This window comes from Microcaecilia unicolor, chromosome 3 (assembly GCF_901765095.1).
Source record: "Microcaecilia unicolor chromosome 3, aMicUni1.1, whole genome shotgun sequence".
In the NCBI taxonomy this organism is placed as follows: Eukaryota; Metazoa; Chordata; class Amphibia; order Gymnophiona; family Siphonopidae; genus Microcaecilia; species Microcaecilia unicolor.
In genome coordinates, this window is record NC_044033.1 from 285,783,839 (window position 1) to 285,799,177 (window position 15,339).

Sequence of the window (15,339 nt, forward strand, 5' to 3'; positions counted from 1 at the left end):
TTGAAAATCAAAACAAAAATGTAAAACAGGATAAGCTCTGCCAAACCACAATCAGAGCTAGAATGCAGCCAGCCTACCCATCCTATCTCGATTTTGGAAAACTTGTGTAACAATTCCTTTTTATATTTTAAATGTAAATAAAAAGAAATCTATACAGTAAGTATTCTCCAGGATCAACAGGGAAATGTAACCATAATTTTGTAAATTCTGTCCATTACATGCCTATCCATCACAGGTACCCTAAAAACTAGACTGTGTGTGGATCTGATTGGCTGTAATTAATCATTCTGGCCTCATATCACTGAACATAACATTACTTTGCAAAATACAGAATATTTTACTGGGAAAAAAAAACATGATTCCAAAATATTCTGTTTGCAAACCAAATATTTTATAAAACCATATTCTTCCACAGTATGCTGCACAAATCTATTCCCCCTCATGGATTATCTTCACACTTGTTCTTAAACTTGCTGCTTCTTTTCTAAGGAGGTGGTGGTTGTTCAGTCTGTTATTAATCAAGCCATTATTACCATCGTGCCAGTATGCAGTCTCCATTTTCTATAGAGTAAAATGCCAAGGATTTTAAATCATTTTGAAGTTCGATCTCTTTGCTTTCCATCTAAGACAAAAGAAAATTAAGACACTGACAAAAGATGATGAGAATAAGGTTGGTTTAAACTCACATAGGTGACTTTTTTTTTTTAATAGATCATCATAAAAGTAGTACACTGATTTTTCCTTTTAAGGGATTCATGATAAGTATTGAATGTGGAGTATTTAACATTTAAACCCTCCTTTGGGTAAGGTAGTGGATTAGCTGGATGTTTCCATAACTTACCTTTGCACTTTTATAAGACAATCTGAGGTTGGAACCAGGGACTTTGAGTAAACGATGAAGTAATCCTTTCACCTTTTGTACTGTCATACTATCTGTGAAATTAAAAGCCCAGCTGATATATACATACATCACAGAGGCTTAATAATCACATGCCAATAAGCAGCTTACATCCTTCACATATTTTACATTTTTTTCTGCAATAAAGTTCACCTTCCTCCCTTTCTGACCTTTACACCAAGATGTTGTAGAAGTAATTGCGTGCCAGACCCCTGATATTGATGTGTCTAACCAGCAAAGTACTGTGCAACATAGCTGCATACACTCAAAAAGTATTTTAAAATTATATTTTAAGACACAAAGAAATCATTTGTTTTTACCTTTGGGGCATTTATCAGGAATGGGCTGCTCTCGTCATATGGCCTTCATACTTTTCAGATGTGATGCTTAGAGAGTTCCTTTCTATGTAGCTACATTATGGACTCATTTCAGATTTTTTTTTGTAGTCCACTGCACAAAGAGGTTATAAAGTCTAAAAGGGCCCAAAGAGGTTGGGATTTTGTCATGTAAATCGTTGCCCGTATTTTAATATGAATTACTTCTAGCCATTGTACATACTGTATTTATTTGATGTACACTGCAAGCCAACAAATTAACCTTCTTGCATCATAATCCTATGCACACATGCAAAAATGCAAACAAATTCTAGGATCCTATTCCAAACAAAGCTTCAATAAAACTATTTTTCAGTGCTCCCTTAAGTTGAACCAGCACTACAGTGTGATACATCGTTAAAACTATTTTTGTAATTTAAGACTTTTTTAAAATGCTGTGCTCGTCTTTATGCAACCAATAAGAAATGAAATTGTCATCTTTCTATATTATAATAAAAGATCAAATAGACCTTTTGATTTTGTTGTTGTTGTTGTTTTTTTTTGTTCAAAAGGAAGAAAAAAATTTTCACTATTGGCAGCAATCTATGGGAAAGTGTCCAAGTTACAGTGCTGGACTCTGGCACTTCATGTTACTGTTCTGCATAGAGACGTTTAAATATCTCAAGGGCATTTATGTACAGGAAGAGAGCCTTTTTCAAATGAAGGAGAGCTCTGGAATGAGGGGGCAAAGATAAGAGGGAATAGGCTTAGGAGTAACCTAAGGAAGTATTATTTTACAGAAAGGGTGGTGGAGGCGTGGAATGGCCTCCCGGTGAAGATGGTGGAGTCGAGGACTGTTTCAGAATTTAAAAAGGCATGGGATAAGCATGTGGGATCGCTTAGGAACAGGAAGAATTACGGGTTACAGAGGACGGGCAGACTGGATGGGTCATATGGCCTTTATCTGCCGTCATGTTTCTATATGTGCCAACATTTCAAAATAATTAGCGGTGCCAAGCACAATACAAATTAACCCTCCCTGATTACAACAAAGGTGCTTGCTCGATTTTAGGAATATTCCGCACCCACCGGCACCCTCAGAGCTGGCTCCTATGCTAGTCTGGCCTCACTGTCATGACAGAGTTTGGTTTTTAGAAGATGGGCAACATTAAGAGGAAGAGATAAAGAATCATCTTGAATGCTCTATTCAGCTTGGTTACTGGCATTACTTTGGTAGGGTCCACTTGAAACAGATTTCAGGCTTATTTCAAACTATTATTACATCTTCATGTGGTTTCTTAGGAGGTTTATACACTCTCAGGTAGAAGTGCTGGATTTAGGTTAGAACTCAACATTAAGACAAAACTAGAACATTTAAGTCTTTTGAGAAATGGACACGAACATACTATAAACTAAAAGGTGGATTCTACTCATAAGGAACAAGTGGTGCAGTCCTGAGGTTTGTTGTTAATATATTGCTTTACCTCAACACTAAAAAGTCAATGAAGAGAAAAACTAAATCCTCTCTATACTCTTACCAAGGCCTGTACACCTGATTTTTTTGACACAACGCCTGAGGAGCCTATCAATCATTTCTTTGCACTGTGAAATTCAGTTTTTAGTCAATTTTTCATATTGATAACTTTTTTTCATTTCGAAACCTTTTCTGGGCTACCATAATACAATACAAATAAAACTTATATTTTGCTAATTACCAATTTAGGTCTTATGCAGATTACAAGAGAGTTGGACAGACCTATCTAGGATGCACAATCATAATTCAAAATCCACACAAGCATGTTTAACTCAATTTCTTGAAGAAGTTTTCAACTTCTTTAGAAAATTCATATAATCATTTTGAGATCTGATTTCATTTGGTAAGGCATTTCAAGTCAATGCTGCTTGACATGCAAACTTTTGAGCAAATATTCTTTTATACCTTATTGCTTTTGTATCAGGGAAACAAATTATTCCCCTGTAGTATTAACTGGCTAAGGAAAAAAGGAGCTTGACCCTGAAATATTTGAAAAACCAAGCAGCTTAATTTGAATACAGTCTTCTACAGGCAACCAATAGAGGGAGGGGGAAAGGGGATGGGATTTGATATACCACCTTTTTGTGGTTACCATCAAAGCGGTTTACATGTTGTACACAGGTACTTATTTTGTACCTGGGGCACTAGAGGATTAAGCAACTTGCCCTCAGTCACAAAGAGCCACAGTAGGAATAAACCCAGTTCTCCAGGTTGTAGCTGTATCAAATTTATGTGCATAACATAATAGCCTGGCTGAGCTATTTTGAAGAATTTGTAGCTTAGCAATAAGTTTTCGAGCACAGCCTACATTTCACCTAGTAAAGGGCCACCAAAACAAACATCATGTTATGAGAATCAGGTGCTTAACAATCAGACTTACTATAAGTACAATAAAAAAAAAACATTAATTAGGTTGAAACCTAGGAGCATTTAACATCTTTTTTTTCCCCCTGTCCCTACATCAAAAGAAAATGATGGCATGTGGGAACTTGCTCCTTTTATTTTGTGGATTGCAGTGTTATATTATAAAAATGCACTTGCCTTTTTTAGTACTACTATTTCACAGAGACGTATTAAATAATGAGGGAAGGGCTTCCTTCATGCTGAAGTTCTGTCGAGTTAGTCTAAATGTGGCAGATCAGCACACTATTAGCCAAGTTCATACAAAGTTAATTATGCTTAATGGAAAATAAATCTCTTGGCTCAGGCTGCTTGCTATATGAATATTCCATCATGGTTTCGTTACTGCTACCAAGTATTACATATTACGGGCATTTGCTTTAAACTTTAATTCATTTACCCAGCCCTTTCATGAACACGGTTTTGCTTTTTAAATCCAAAGGTGAATCCTAAGGGTGGTTGAACAATTAGGTATAAACTGTGCTATTTCTGACTTTACTTGTTTTGGATTGCTTTGGGTCTTGCTGTACGCTGTCTGGAATTTTGGAAGATGGAAATGAGAAAATAAAAATTAAGTTTTGGATGTACTCTGTAGAAGTTGTTGTTTACTTTTGCAATGTGTGTATGGATACCTGTTCTGGTGTGTACAAGTGATAACATTTGAATAACTGTGTATACTTATGGCTATGATTGCTGAACATGCGGCATCATTAAAGGACAAGACTTTTACATGCCCAGTTGAGTATATATGCCAATCTCAACTTTGTTAAATGTTTCAGACATATGCATCTACTTGCTCCTATGATATAACTGAATTCTATTATTCTGTCTCACTGTATTTTGGGATAATGTGGGATATAAATGTAAAAAAAACCCCACATCCTTTATCCTCCACCTTTTAAGACACTGCCTATCCAGCTGGATGGTGGTGGCACAAGGAAAGCAAGTTTGGTCTAGTGAAGACTAATTCAAAATAACCTGTTCCTTAGCATATCGAAAATGCTACCATACGAGATGCGCCTCTGTGGTTATGTTCCACTAATATGTTAAACAATTAACTGGCTTTCTTGAAAGGATTATATAATCTTTGGATGCAGGACTAGGAACAAAAACCATATACTAATTTATTCAATATCACAATTCCTCATGTACTTTTAGGGTGGATAGTGTTCACAATGAGCTCTTTTTATTATCGACCAGATAGAGAGAAAGAATTTTCAGTTCTGGCACTGTCACCACAAGAACAAAACAGAAAACCAATGGACTGCATTAGGGGCTTATAGCCCATTTAGCTATGTTTCAACAAATGAGAGATCTGCATGAAACAAAATATTTATTTTTATTTTGGCATAAACTCATTTGTCCCTGAAACATGCTCAAAATAGAATAAACCATTTGTGTATCTAAAATGTAAACTTCTACAAAACAGATGAAGATATGATTCCATGTGCCCCAATGAAAGGAGAGTTTAATTTTACTTCCATTTAATTTCTATATATTCCATTTAATTTATTTATTTAGATTTTGCTCACACCTTTTTCAGTAGTAGCTCAAGGTGAGTTACATTCAGGTACACTGGATATTTCTGTCCCAGGAGGGCTCACAATCCAAGTTTGTACCTGAGGCAATGGAGGGTTAAGTGACTTGCCCAAGATCACAATGAGCAGCAGTGGGATTTGAACTGGCCACCTCTGAATTGCAAGACTGGTGCTCTAACCACTAGGCCACTCCTTCACTTCCCAACATGCTTCCCAAAGCAGATTACAACAGTTAAGATGAGCCCATCAAGAAACAGGATAACCTCACTGAAATTTGGTCATCTGTATTGTACAGATCAGTGTAGAAAAATCCAACTATCCAACTGGAACAGCTTTTGACTTTTTACAGATAGACCATGCATAGGTGCATAGGCAGTTCCTTATTTCTAATAATCTTTTGCTATTGTTTTCAATAGCATTTGCTATTGTTTTGGGTGAGTGAAAATGGTGGCAATCTCCGCCTACTACCAGTGGTGGCTTCAGCCCATATAATAGGCTAGATAAGCTCATCCCACCTCCTGTTCTCAATCTAACCTCCTTGAGGCATCCAAATCTCTCAGATCTGGGGGAGTGATTTCCCATAATTCTCTTGGGAACCAGGTAAGTAGTACCTGGCATGAAATCCCATCCTCTTTCCTACAGTGTCATAGGCTTGACCACATGGGCATACAAGGGACAGAATTTTCAACCACAGATGATCCTGGTGCAGGCAGTGGGCCTAAATCGTTTATCGTTCATTCATTTACTAGACCGTCGCTTATTACAAAGGTAAATCAGAATGGTTTACAATATAAAATAACATTAAAGCGAAAGCTACATACCTGTAGAAGGTATTCTCCGAGGACAGCAGGCTGATTGTTCTCACAAGTGGGTGACGTCCACGGCAGCCCCTCCGATCGGAGATCTTCACTAGCAACAACGTTTGCTAGCACTTGCGTGCGCATGCACAGTGCACATGTGCGACCGTCTTCCCGTCCAAACGCGAGCGTGTTCGCCAGTCCAGTAAATAGCAAAGACAAGGGAAGACACAACTCCAAAGGGGAGGCGGGCGGGTTGGTGGGAACAATCAGCCTGCTGTCCTCTGAGAATACCTTCTACAGGTATGTAGCTTTCGCTTTCTCCGAGGACAAGCAGGCTGCTTGTTCTCACAAGTGGGGTATCCCTAGCCCCCAGGCTCACTCAAAACAACAAACATTGGTCAACTGGGCCTCGCAACGGCGAGGACATAACTGAGATTGACCTAAACTTATTCAACTAACTGAGAGTGCAGCCTGAAACGGAATAAAAATGGGCCTAGGGGGGTGGAGTTGGATTCTAAACCCCGAACAGATTCTGTAGCACCGACTGCCCGAACCGACTGTCGCGTCGGGTATCCTGCTGGAGGCAGTAATGAGATGTGAATGTGTGGACTGATGACCACGTCACAGCCTTGCAAATCTCTTCAATAGTGGCTGACTTCAAGTGGGACACTGACGCTGCCACGGCTCTAACACTATGCCATGACATGACCCTCAAGAGTCAGCCCAGCCTGGGCGTAAGTGAAGGAAATGCAATCTGCTAGCCAATTTGAGATGGTGCGTTTCCTGACAGCCACTCCCCTTCTGTTGGGATCAAAAGAAATAAACAATTGGGCGGACTGTCTGTGGGGCTTTGCCAGTTCCAGATAGAAGGCCAATGCTTGCTTGCAGTCCAACGTGTGCAGCTGACGTTCAGCAGGGCGGGTATGAGGACGGGGAAAGAATGTTGGCAAGACAATTGACTGGTTCAGATGGAACTCCGACACCACTTTCGGCAAGAACTTAGGGTGAGTGCGGAGGGCTACTCTGTTATGATGAAATTTAGTATAAGCAGCATGAGCTACCAAGGCTTGAAGCTCACTAACTCTGCAAGCTGAAGTGACTGCCACCAAGAAAATGACCTTCCAAGTCAAGTACTTCAGATGGCAGGAATTCAGTGGCTCAAAAGGAGGTTTCATCAGCTAGGTGAGAACAACATTGAGATCACATGACACTGTAGTAGGTTTGATGGGGGGCTTTGACAACTAAAGGTTGTCCCGATATCGGCTTACCTTCTACACGGTAATGGTATGCACTAATCGCACTAAGATGAACCCTTACAGAGTTGGTTTTAAGACCAGACTCGGACAAGTGCAGAAGGTATTCAAGCAGGGTCTGTGTAGGACAGGAGCAAGGATCTAGGGCCTTGCTGTCACACCAGACGGCAAACCTCCGCCAGAGAAAAAAGAAATTCTTAGTGGAATCTTTCCTGGAAGCAAGCAAGACACGGGAGACACCAAAGAGGCAAAATCTACGCCCTCAACATCCAAGCCGTGAAAGCCAGGGACTGGAGGTTGGGATGCAGAAGCGCCCCCTCGTTCTGAGTAATGAGGAAACACTCTAATCTCCATGGTTCTTCAGAGGACAATTCCAGAAGAAGAGGGAACCATATCTGACGCAGCCAAAAGGGATCGATCAGGATCATGGTGCCTCGATCTTGCTTGAGTTTCAGCAAAGCCTTCCCCACCAAAGGTATGGGAGGATAAGCATACAGGAGGCCTTCCCCCCAATCCAGGAGAAAGGAATCCGACGCTAGCCTGCCGTGGGCCTGAAGTCTGGAACAGAACTGATGGACCTTGTGATTGACTTGAGTGGCAAAGAGATCCACCAAGGGGGTGCTCCACACTTGGAAGATCTCGCGTACAACTCTGGAATTGAGCGACCACTCGTGAGGTTGCATTATCCTGCTCAATCTGTCGGCCAGACTGTTGTTTATGCGTGCCAGGTACGTGGCTTGAAGAAACATGCCATTCCGGCGAGCCCAAAGCCACATTCTGACGGCCTCCTGATCTGGTGCCTCCCTGCTTGTTGATGGCAACCTGATTGTCTGTCTGAATTTGGATAATTTGCTGGGACAGCCGATCCCTGAAAGCCTTTCGAGCGTTCCAGACCGCTCGCAACTCCAGGAGATTGATCTGAAACCTTTTTCCTGAAGGGACCAACTCCCTTGGGTGTGAAGCCCATCGACATGAGCTCCCCACCCCAGGAGAGAAGCATCCGTCGTCAGCACCTTTTGTGACTGAGGAATTTGGAAAGGACGTCCCAGAGTCAAATTGGACCGAATTGTCCACCAATGCAGGGATTGGAGAAAACCCGTGGACAACAGGACTACGTCCTCTAGGTTCCCAGCAGCTTGGTACCACTGAGAAGCTAGGGTCTATTGAGCTGATCTCATGTTAAGGCGGGCCATGGGAGTCACATGCACTGTGGAGGCCATGTGGCCGAGCAATCTAAACATCTGCTGAGCTGTGATCTGCTGAGACGCTTGCACCAAGGAAACGAGAGACAGAAGTGTGTCGGCCCTCGTTTCCGGAAGGTAGGCATGAGCCGTCTGAGAGTCCAGCAGAGCTCCTATGAATTCTAGCTTCTGGACTGGAAGAAGGTGGGACTTTGGATAATTTATCACAAACCCTAGTAGCTCCAGGAGTCGAATAGTCATCTGCATAGACTGTAGGGCTCCTGCCTCGGAGGTGTTCTTCACCAGCCAATTGTTGAGATAAGCGAACATGTACACTCCCAGTCTGCGTAGAGACGCCGCTACGACAGCCAGGCATTTTGTAAACACCCTGGGTGCAGAGGCAAGACCAAAGGGTAGCACACAATACTGAAAATGCTGTGTTCTCAGACGGAATCGAAGATACTGTCTGTGAGCTGGCAGTATCGAGATGTGAGTGTAAGCGTCCTTTAAGTCCAGAGAGCATAGCCAATCGTTTTTCTGAATCATGGGAAGAAGGGTGCCCAGGGAAAGCATCCTGAACTTTTCTTGGACCAGATATTTGTTCAGGGCCCTTAGGTCTAGGATGGGACGCATCCCCCCTGTTTTCTTTTCCACAAGGAAGTACCTGGAATAGAATCCCAGCCCTTCCTGCCCCGGTGGCACGGGCTCGACCGCATTGGCGCTGAGAAGGGCGGAGAGTTCCTTGGCAAGTACCTGCTTGTGCTGGAAGCTGAAGGACTGAGCTCCCGGTGGGCAATTTGGAGGTTTTGAACTTAAATTGAGGGCGTATCCCAGCCGGACTATTTGGAGAAACCACTGGTCGGAGGTTATGAGAGGCCACCTTTGGTGAAAACATTTTAACCTCCCCCCGACCGGCAGATCGTCCGGCACGGACACTTTGATTTCGGCTATGCTCTGCTGGAGCCAGTCAAAAGCTCGTCCCTTGCTTTTGCTGGGGAGCTGCTGGGGCATCTTGAGGCGCACACTGTTGACGGGAACGAGCGCGCTGGGGTTTAGCCTGGGCAGCAGGCTGGCGAGAGGGAGGATTGTACCTACGCTTAGTAGAATAGGGAACAGTCCTCCTTCCCCCATAAAAACGTCTACCTGATGAGGTAGATGCTGAAGGCGGCCGATGGGAGAATTTGTCGAAAGCGGTGTCCTGCTGGTGGAGTTGTTCTACCACCTGTTCGACCTTTTCACCAAAAATATTATCCCCCCGGCAAGGAGAGTCCGCAATCCGCTGCTGGGTCCTGTTTTCCAGGTCGGAGGCACGCAGCCACGAAAGTCTGCGCATCACCTGTAGGGGTATTTCCCTGTGATCTTACCTGTGATGGCTTTGGTTCATACAAGCTTAGTGCTTCCTGTTACAAATAAGATGGATGCTATCACCTCTGACATGAATCCTACTGTGTCAGTGAGATCCAGCTTCAGCTTGAGGAAAAACACTGGCAGATTCACTGAAGCCAAGGACATTCTGTGTTCCAACCCCCTCCCCTTTTATCTTCCTGAGAAGCTGAAAGGGAGTCAGACTTAGCACCAGAAGTTCCAAGGTCACAAAACAAAGAACTCTGCTCGCCTAGGTACTAATTGGATGAGATCGTAATTGGGTTCCGTCAGTCACATGACCGAGAGGTACTGGGAAAAGCGGGAACTGAAGAAAGTAGTAAGGCGGAGACCCTCGGAAGAGGAGCAACCGGTCAGAGGACCTGAGAAATCCAGAAAGGCTCGGGGTGAGCCAGAGACTGTGTTTGATACCAACCTTGTGACCTGCATAACTGGTGCAATTACGTGTGGCGGAGAAATTGGTTCTGAGATCCAAAGGAGGGACGGAAACCTGCTTGCTGCAGAGAGAGACCTGCTCGACATCTAAGACACGGACAGCTGAGACAGTGTCTGGGGAATCTAATCCTGTCATCTGAAGCCGTCATAAGGAGAATGGTGAGATCATGGTGAATTACTTCCTAGTCTGGGGTTAGTTAGTGGGGTTTATCTAATGTAAGATTGGTTTATGTCATCTCTTGGTCAGAGAAGAAGCTGCTACTGTGTATTTCGCATAAGATGTGTGATTTTTCTCATAAGGATTATTAGGATATCATTTGTACTGTTCTAATCATTACGGTACTTAGTCTAGGGATAATCAGTATATAGTCAGACAATATATTTTGGTAGTGTTCATATCAGTAAGAGATTTATAGTGCATAGAAGCCTGTGTAGAGTTCTATATTTTGTATCTTATCTATTTTCTTACTTCTAATAAACATAATATATATCATTGTGGCTTGTGTTCACTTCTCTAACAAAAACACCTGGAGTGGGGTCCAGAAGCAAGATTCCTATATATATATATATATATATAGGATATACAGAGCTAGTGAGTTTGTTAGACAGACTTCTGCATTGGGGAATCTTGGTATAAGTGATCCGTGGGTAACTGTTATCCTAAGGATTATTTATTTATTGTCATCCTACAAATTGGGGGCATCGTCAGGGATGTATTAGAGTTGAAAAAGTCTATCTTGTCCCGTGTTTCTTTTCTGTTAGAGAGGAAGAATTCCTAAGTGATTGGTATTTCTGAACTTCTGTGATAAGGGGCTGTGCTTGCACTGAACTTCTGTGTTTAATCCCCGAGTTAATTGCAAGGCATCTGTTTGAAGTGCTGGACTGGTAGTCGTGAATCTGCTGTTTGTGACAGATTTACGACCTAGCAGTGAGCCAGGCTTTTTTTTGTAGTACTAGCTGTTTTAATTGCTAGCTGGGTTTTTTTCCCTTTCATTTTTTTGCTGGCCATACAGTGTCAGTATGGTGTCATCTAGCAATATGTTCTCTCCTATTGAAGTAGCTATATTTGATGTACTGATTGCGTCCGGCCACTCAAAGACCCTCACGGAAGGATCTATGAGTTCTTTGTTATCCTTATTTAGGAAAGACTCTGCCGAAAGTCAAAAAGCTTATCAGGCCATACTACAGGGAGTGTTAAAGGTTAAGCATTGTTTGACTGTGGCAGCATTAGTGGAGCTCTGCTGCACCCTGCTGGCAAAGAAAGAAGGTGCAGCTTGTACTCATTCTGCATTGCAAAATGAAATTCAACTCTTGCGTGATGAGGTTAATGCTCTAAAAACAGACCGATGGGATTTACAATTGAGGTTGGAGAGCATCACTTCACAGGCAACTGGTGGAGGGGGGGGGGGGGGGATTGAAAGTTCCTATGATCATGGTATATGCGCCGAATGTGTGAGCCTTAAAGACAAATACATTGCTCTAGATAAAGAAAGAGTGCGTTGGGAACAGACTGCTCAATCCTTACAGAATGATATGAGGCTGCAAAATGAGTCCCTTGTTTCCAAATCATAACAATTAGAGGAGATGATGCAAGATTTAAATTTGCGAAAGAAAGAGGCAGATCGCACTCACTCCCAGCAACAGGAAGAGAGGGAAAAGTATCAGGATATGATCACGGCCTTACGTAGGGAGCTGCAGCATGAGAAAGGGAGTCTTAGCTCTGCCCGGCAGGCGTGGCACAAGTCTGAGGGGCAACTGGTGGAGTCATGGGAGATGAACAATATGCTCTCACTGCAGTTATCCCAGGCCCTGAAGACAAAGAGAGGTGTATAAAGGCATTGACTCAGTATAAGGGAGAACTAGATACGGTACAAAGGGAGGTATGTGACTCGATGGAAGATGCTACTGCTATACCCATGGAGTTGCAGAACAGAGTGGGCTTTAGATCGCCCAGCCCCGTGCTAGAGCAATTTAGCCTGCCTGACTGGTCCCCGAGTAATGAACTAGAGCCTAACCCTTTTCAGTTGACAGCTCCACCCCGATACAGTGCCCTAGTTTCTGAGACCTTCGACAGCATGCGGGAGCACAAACTCTGCCCTGTCAGGCCACGGAACACTGTACCACCCGCCCAGGCAGGACACAAAGTACTGTGCCAACTGATGATGTCCACAGGACAGTTGCACCTCGGCCCCGCCCAGGAAGGTTGCAGCCTCTTGATGAGGGCACCGGTACAATTGGGCCTATGCTCCACCCAGGAAGGGCGCAGCTCACTGTACCACCTGATGAGGGCACTAGTACATTTGTGTCTAGGCCCCGCCCAGGAAGGGCACAGCTTTCAGCACCACTTGATGACACCACAGCACCACTGTTTCAGTCCCCTACTGGTGAACAGTGGAACTCTAAGCAGTCAACCAAAGTTACGCCTTTATCTAGGGACCAATATTCACAAGTAATGAAAACACTTTGTGCAATGGTTACACCTTTTAAAGAGTCTTCTGAGGTGACAATACATGCTCACCTGGATAGCGTGCAAGACGTTTTTAACTCCTTACAGGTTCAGGCCGAAGCAGATAAAAGAGCTTTATTGAAGTGGACATTTTTGCGACTGAGTGCCAAACGTATTTAAGGGCTATTTTAGTTGAGAATCCTGATCTCCCCACCGTGGAACAAGCTTTGAAAAAGCGGTATGGTCTGTTTGCGGATCCCACTGAGGCCAAGAGGGCAGCATATAATATGCGCTGTGGCCCGAATGAGAGTCCACATGAATGGGGGGGGGGGGGGGGGGGGGGGCGGACCCAGAGGTCAAAGAGCTTGAATTTGGGGATTTTAGAAATCTTTTTGTGAAAGGTCTGCCCAACCAAGTGAAAATGTCTTTGGCAGGAAAGCAAAATGAATCTTTTTCCCTTCTGCTTAAGCGGGCGGAGGAGCTTTATGATATGTGTCGTGCGCAGCCTGATGTGGCTACCTCCAATGTAGTTTCTAAGAATCACCCCAAAGTGGCTCCACCTAGCGTCTGTGCCATTGCATCCACGCTTCCTCTGGAAAACAAGATGCCCGGTCCTTCTACATCCACCGAGGTTGGCAATACTCAACCTCGCCAGCAAAGGGGCACTACGCCTCCTACTCTGCAGGAGGGCCAACAACAGGACCCTAAAAGCAAGCGTTTTAACAAGAGACAGTGGGCAGCGGAGAAGATCCGGACCCAGAAAGCACAGATTGAGCAACTGCTGACGCAACTTCAACGAACAAATTCGGAAACCGCACCACAGCCTTCCTTGTCACCGAACATAGGAGGCAACTTTCAGAAGCACAAGGAGAAGTCTTCCGGCCGATTACAGGGCCTGGGCCGAGTGTCAAGTCTATTGAGATACTGGAAGATCCGGTTTCTTTTGTTGAGGTAGACCAGGCATGACTAGACTCGGACCCTCCTTCACCACCACCCATGTCCACAGGTCATGTGAATTCTTTGTTGTCCGTCAGTGAGGAGTCCCACGTGACCAATGCGGATGCCCAGCCCTCGAACCCGGAAAGGCCCCTGTCATGTGACTCAATCAAGGAAAACCAGTATTTTCTAGGTAAACTGACTCCTAAAGGTTACAGATATACCGTGGGTCTGTTGATTCAACAGACATATTCCTGTCAGGGTCTACTGGATACAGCCTCAGAGGTGACTTTGATTACCCAAAGCCTGTTTCAAAAACTGGAGGCATCTCTGAGGGGGAGGGGGGGTCAAGATTCGCTACGCGTCACCCCATGCAACTTGTCACTGGTGGTTTATGGCAATCAGAGCATCGGTACTGTGGGTCAGGTGTGGCTTTCCTTACAGCTCGGTGAGATGAGTATCAAACACCCTGTCATCATTACCACCAGTGCTGGCGAAGATTTCTTAATTGGAAATGATCTGTTAAAAAGATTGTGGCCTGATTTGGATTATCACCAGGAAGTCATCTGGGCTCAAGTCACAGGTCCCCTTCCATATGGGAAAGTACGGCATATGAGCAGAGTCAATGGTTCCAGCTCTGTGGGACTTAGGGATTCTCCATGTCGAATTAATTTCCAGACTACAGAAGACCCTCTCACCTGGGAGATCCAGTTGAGTGGTGCACCAGGGGGGGAAGTCCAGAGTGCCGAAGTAATCCAAGTCCAGACAGATCGGATAGCTGACATCGTCATCCATGATGACAAGTTGGAGATTGTTTTGAATAACCCGCCTATGACGAATAACTCTCCAGAAGATGCTACAGAGATACCTCAAGAGATCATGGCATCCTCTTCCAGTCCTGAGACACTACATCCTCGCAGGTTGACTGCCATCCAACAAAAGGATGATGCTTACACCATTCCTGTTCAGATAGCTGACATCCAAACACTTCAGTCCACTTTGCTGTTGCCTAGCAATGTCTCCTTCATCAGTGACACTCTGTTCTCCCGTCTGTGCAACTTCACTTCAGTAAGTGTTCTCCCACTTCTGTGCAGGTACCTGGACAAGGTGCCAAGACGCTCGTGGGAATATGCAGTCTCCCTTTGACCGTGGGACAGAAGTCGTTCACCCACCACTTCTCTATTGTGAAAGGCCTACAACAGCCCTTATGCCTGGGCTCTGATTGCCTTGTGCGACTGGGAGTTTACGTGGATCTGATGAACCTTGTCTTGTGGAGTAGACTTGATGGCAGCCCCGTGGAATCCGAGGTAATGCCTGTTAGCTTGAAGTCTGGACAGACCATACCCCAGGTCTGTGAAGTAGTCTGTGATAAAGATGTGATCATTCCGGCAAGAGTGAGGGATTTTTCCATCAAGCTCCGTCTTGCACAGGGACAGCGTCTGTTGGACAAAGTGGTGTTCTTCAACCCTCATGCTCATTTTCATGACCTAGGGTTGTCCACCGGTGTTCTGCCATGTTTGGAGGTAACTGATGCTTCTTTTCACCTGTTAGTCACCAATCCGCAGTCAGATGAAGTGGAAGTGTCTAGAGGAGACCCTTTTGGATTTCTGGTGGGAGAATTTTTTCCTGATGTCGAGGTAAGTTTGCCCATTGTTGGCAGGCTGCCTTCCTCTTGGAACACCTGCCAGGGGAGGGGGGACACCTGAATGTCTATTTACCTC

At 44.2% G+C, this 15,339-nt stretch overlaps 1 protein-coding gene across 2 annotated transcripts in view; it reads right to left on the reverse strand.

Moving 5' to 3' along the window:
• Positions 1 to 246: 246 nt before the first annotated feature.
• The window catches only part of TBCE (tubulin folding cofactor E), a 712,453-nt gene continuing 697,360 nt past the window's right edge, over positions 247 to 15,339 (reverse strand). For both annotated transcript variants that reach the window (XM_030198136.1, XM_030198134.1), the window contains exons 16-17: positions 842 to 933; positions 247 to 622 (exon numbers count right to left, since the gene is read on the reverse strand). In XM_030198136.1, coding sequence (XP_030053996.1) covers positions 530 to 622; positions 842 to 933 — 185 coding nt within the window. In that variant the 3' untranslated portion in view covers positions 247 to 529. The remainder of the gene's footprint in view (positions 623 to 841; positions 934 to 15,339) is intronic.